Source organism: Echinops telfairi, unplaced genomic scaffold, assembly GCF_000313985.2.
Source record: "Echinops telfairi isolate 266 unplaced genomic scaffold, ASM31398v2 ScPeMD7_52;HRSCAF=179, whole genome shotgun sequence".
In the NCBI taxonomy this organism is placed as follows: Eukaryota; Metazoa; Chordata; class Mammalia; order Afrosoricida; family Tenrecidae; genus Echinops; species Echinops telfairi.
In genome coordinates, this window is record NW_022103950.1 from 112,756 (window position 1) to 117,385 (window position 4,630).

The following is a 4,630-nucleotide window of genomic DNA, read 5'->3' on the forward strand; positions in this document are numbered from 1 at the left end:
GCGTGGCCCCTGGACCTGTCTGCCCCAGTTCTCCATCATGGCCTTGCTGGCCAAAGGACAGCCCTTGGAGTCCATCACATTCCAGCGCCAGGCTCATTGTCCATGGCCCCCTTTCCCAGAAGCCAATCTGCCACCTCCAGGACACGCCCTGGTCACTGGGAGCACTGCAGCCAGATGTGCTGCTCAGCCACTCGACACTGGAATCTGATGTCCTTTCTGGTTGGCACGGATGTCCCCCTCACCACAGGCCTCCACCCATGAACTGTGCCAGGCCATTCCCATTTCCTCCAGGGAAGGGTAGTCGGCCCTCTGGATGGAACTGTGGGATGGCAGGTGGCTGGGATGCTGTTACTCCCTCAGCTGTCCCGCACAAGGGACGCTGAGGCCACCAATCCCTGGGGTTGAGCCCCACACCTGAGGGCACTGCAGCAGTCAGGAATCTCATAGGAAGCCCTTTTCCCAAGTCAGAGACAACCCTCTCTGCCCCAATGAACATCACCAGTGCTTCATGCTGGAGCCACAGACACGATGGCAAGGGACAGGCAGAGGTCCATCAGGGGAAACTGGCCAGCAGAAAGGCACGCAGGGCACCAGAAGTGTGTCTTCTGCCCTATGGTCTGTGCTCCTGGTTCCCTGGCCGTGGTCCAGGAAGTCCTTGCCAAGGGTTTCTGAGTCTCTACTTCTCTTCTCTGGGCCTGAACCCTGTTGACTTGATCCAAGTGGACACAAGAAACCACGGCCCAACCCTTCCTTGTGTGGTGTCTCAGTGGTACTCGAGGTCCAATGGATGTGGTGTTTAAGGATGGAGCCTGGCTGTCTAGAGCTCTATGTCTTGCAGTTGGTTGTTGGGAATAAGGTGAGCCAGCAGGGCCTAGGGCAGTGAATGGTCAGGGTAGCAGGTTCAGACTTCAGCACAGGGCTTGGATGGAGGCAGAGCTGCTTGTTGGGGTGGGGGTGGGAGGTGTAGGGGGGAGGAGGCTACTGGTGTGTTCCTCTCTGAGCAGCCCCTAGGCTGCCTGGCCGATCATGTTTCTGTAGTTGGGCACGATGGTGCGTTTCAGTTCCCCTCCGGAGGAGAAGATCCAGTTCACCTGTGGGTGACACGGGGGTGGTCATGACCAGGGCAACCCCAGCCTCCCCTGGTTGATTGGGCCTCTACTGGTGGGCAGAAGAACCCTGATGGGGGCAGTGGATTGGGGACTGGCACAGGGTAGCGTTGTGATATGCCGACCTTGAAGAGCGTGACGGTGGCGCTGTAACACACGCTGAGCAGGAAGAGGGTGATGAAGATGGAGATGGTGGTCCACAGCCCGTCCAGCTCCCCCTCCTGGGCCTCTGCACAACTCTCATCTGGGGGCAGCTCTGGACAGGGGAAGAGCAGTCAGTGATTGTGTCCTGCCCCAACATGTACTCAGAGATTGGGGTGGGGGTGGGGGTGGGCAGCAGTACAGTTCAGGTGGGGCACTCATCTGTGTGAGTGTGGTTCAATGGTCCCCTCATCAGTATGGCCGGGAAGTAGGGCCCCAAGGTCAGCTCTCCTTGGCTGTGCTTGGCTGGCTTTCTCAGCTCTCTCTTCAGTCCTCAGTCCAGACTCTGTCCTACAGCTTGGACCTCAGCACAGCTAGAAGCCCCTGGGCCTCCATGGAGACCTGGCCAACTGGCACAGGGATGGTCAGGGAAGCATAAAGGGTCATCTGGGGGCAGGGATACTCTGATGTAGCCCCTTCCACTCCCGGACTTCAAACTCTGTCCCACTGAGAAGGCCCAGAGGGGATGAGGGACAGCAGAAGGCACAGGGAGTCCCAGTGGTGAGCAGTGAGCCTACAGTGCCAGGGACAGTGCAAGGCTTTGACTTCTGTGTGTGAGGTGGCAGGAGGGTGAGTGCATGGGCCACCAGCACTGGGCTTCACCATCAGAGTGGTGACCTTGTAGAGAGGTGAGGATCCCAAAGCATCCCCTTCCTTTGGGTGGACCTGGAGGGCCTGGCTGGGAGTGGGTGTAGGTACCTGCCCTTGGGCTGACTCCTCTGGGCTGGTGAGGGAGAAGCAGTGCAGGCAGCACTGGAGGGGGTTGGATGAGACTGATCTGTGTATTCGTGGTAGAGCACTGGGCTCACAGGGATGTGAGCAAGTGGTGTGTGTGTCTGTCAGTGCACATGATTGTGTGGATGTTCGTGCATGCACATGTGTGTCCGTGTACTCTTTATGTGTGTCTGTACGTACATGTAAGTACATCTGTTTCTCAGTGACAGTGTATGTTCACATGTTCCCTTGTGTTTGTCTATGTGTACGTGCTTATGTGTCCATATGTATGTCTAAGTAAATGATCGTATGTCCTGTCCTTATGTAGCTGCATATATGTGTGGGTTTGTTCATGTAGGTGTAAGGGTATGCGTGTTAGTGAGCTCTCGTGTGCCCATGTGTGTCCATGTGTGCACTTCAGTGAGTGTATACGTGCCTGTAAGTCTGCATGTGTTTGTTTGCTCAAATGTGCATGTATAGCTGTGTATGGATGTGAGTTCATGTGCCTACATGTGTATGCTTGTGTGCATGTGTGTATGTGCATGAATGTGAGTGCCTGTATGCTCATGTATGTGTGTGCACATGTGTTCAAATGTGGGGTTTTGCATGTTCTTCTGCATATATACAGGTGTGTGTGAGTGTGCATGCATGTCTGTCTCTCTGCGTGTGCATGAATTTATGCTAGCGTGAGTATGGACCCATGTGTCTGCATGTTTGCTTTTGTGGATGTGTGCACTGAGGGTATGTGTATATTTGTGTAAATGAGTGTGTGTATGTACATACATGTGCGTGAATGTGTCTGTGTGCCTATGTATGTGTGTACATGTGCTCACGTGTGGGTTTTTACATGTGCTTCTGCATATATACAGGTGTGTGTGACTGTGCATGTGTGTCTCTGTGTCTCTCTACGTATGAATGCATTTGTGCTAGTGTGAAGGTGTGCCCATGTGTCCACATGTTTTCATGTGTGGGTGTGTGCACTGGGGAACTTGTGATTGCTGTCATGTGTGTGTGGTGTGTGAGTGGTGGTGACCTGAGGGTGTGGGACTGCCATCTAGCAGGAGGGGCTTGTTTTCCATGTCTCAGAGCTCAGGGACCATGGAGGAATCTGCTCAGTGCTCTCCCTGCCTGGAACAGACAACCAGGTGTGTGTGTGTGTGTGTGTGTGTGTGTGTGTGTGTGTGTGTGTGCGCGCGTGTACAGAGCAACCTGGTTTTGGAGCTGCCCTGGGACAGCATAACCTCCGTGTGACATGGAGCCACCATGGGCGGTTGCTTGTTGGTGGGGGATCCTGAGAGGGGGAACCACTGGCCTGCCTCATTCCCTGCCTGAACACGTAGTCCAGCAGAACCAAACTCCCCTAGGCCTCAGAAAGAACCATGCCAGTCTCGCAGGACCCCAGCATTGAGCTGGGTGCTTTATTTTTGGAGTGAATCTGCTGGGGGCGGGAGTATTTACAAGAAGGTTCCATGTGTGCTTGGGGCCCCAGGAAGCTGAGGGGGCACTGCTCCCACACTCATTTACCCTGGGTCAAAGGGACCACCTTCTGGGTGTAGTGGTTGTGCAGGGCCTCGTGCATCACTGTGCAGTGGTAAACTAGTCCTGGATTCCTGATCTTATTGGACACTTTCAGTTTACTGTACAAGAAGAAGGTCCCGTCGGAATTGGCCTGGGGAGGCGTGTTCACGTAGTTGGCCTGGGGAACAGGCTGCTCATTGCTCTTCCACTCCACATTGATGTCCTTGGGGTAGAATCCATTCACAAAGCAGACGAGTGTGAGCATGTCCTGCTCATCGCTGACTGGGGCCATGGTGTACACTTGAGGAGCCTGAGGCTGTCCTATGGGGGGAGGGGGAATGTGTTAAAGCCATCGTATAGATTAAGACCCCCATGCCCTCTGCCCTAAGACTTCCTATCTCACCCTTGGCCTTGGAGACGGTCCTTACAGCAGGGCCAGGAAGGGCCCCATTGTTGACAATGCACTTGAACTCCTTGCCCGAGAGCCAGTCCTGATGCAGGATGGGGAGCACGCTGGTCACGCGGTAGGTGCCATTGAACTGCTCCTCCTGTGGCTCGGTCTTGGCTGTGTGCACCTCTGTGCCATCCACAAACCAACTGAACTGGACTTCGGGGTCATCCTGGCCCACATCCAACACAAGACACGTCACCTCTGGGTTTCGGGTCATCATGAGGGTGTCCTTGGGCTTGGGTGGGAAGATGAAGATGGAGGGTCCTCCCAGATTTTCAGGAGCTGCTGAGCAGAGCTGAGATGAGTGACAGGTTGGGAGGCTAGGGAGTGTACAGGGCTTGTCCTCCCCCCAGGACACAAAGGTCCTGCTCACAAAGGTCATGCTCACGTTACCTGGGCATCTGCACTCAGTGGTTGATTTCGAGCTGACACCTGGCACTGGGGAGAGAGCAGACAGAGTGGGGCAAGGTGACTTTGGTGCAGAGGAGACCAGTGCCAAGGTCGGTGGGGGTCAAGGCCAGTTCTTCTTTGCAGCTCTGAGACCCACCACCTGACTCTGAGCCCAGGGACTAGTCTTCAGGCCTTCAGCCCATGTCTGCTTTAGGTCTTGCCTGGAGACACCAGGAAGGGCAGACAGCTA

At 55.1% G+C, this 4,630-nt stretch overlaps 1 gene segment (V, D, J or C); it reads right to left on the minus strand.

The window, feature by feature from the left end:
* Positions 1-1,007: 1,007 nt before the first annotated feature.
* LOC101646454 overlaps positions 1,008-4,630 on the minus strand; it is a 4,505-nt gene continuing 882 nt past the window's right edge. Inside the window, 5 exon segments of the C gene segment in view lie at positions 1,008-1,091; positions 1,232-1,362; positions 3,546-3,860; positions 3,943-4,272; positions 4,384-4,396. Of these exon segments, the coding sequence occupies positions 1,008-1,091; positions 1,232-1,362; positions 3,546-3,860; positions 3,943-4,272; positions 4,384-4,396 (873 nt within the window).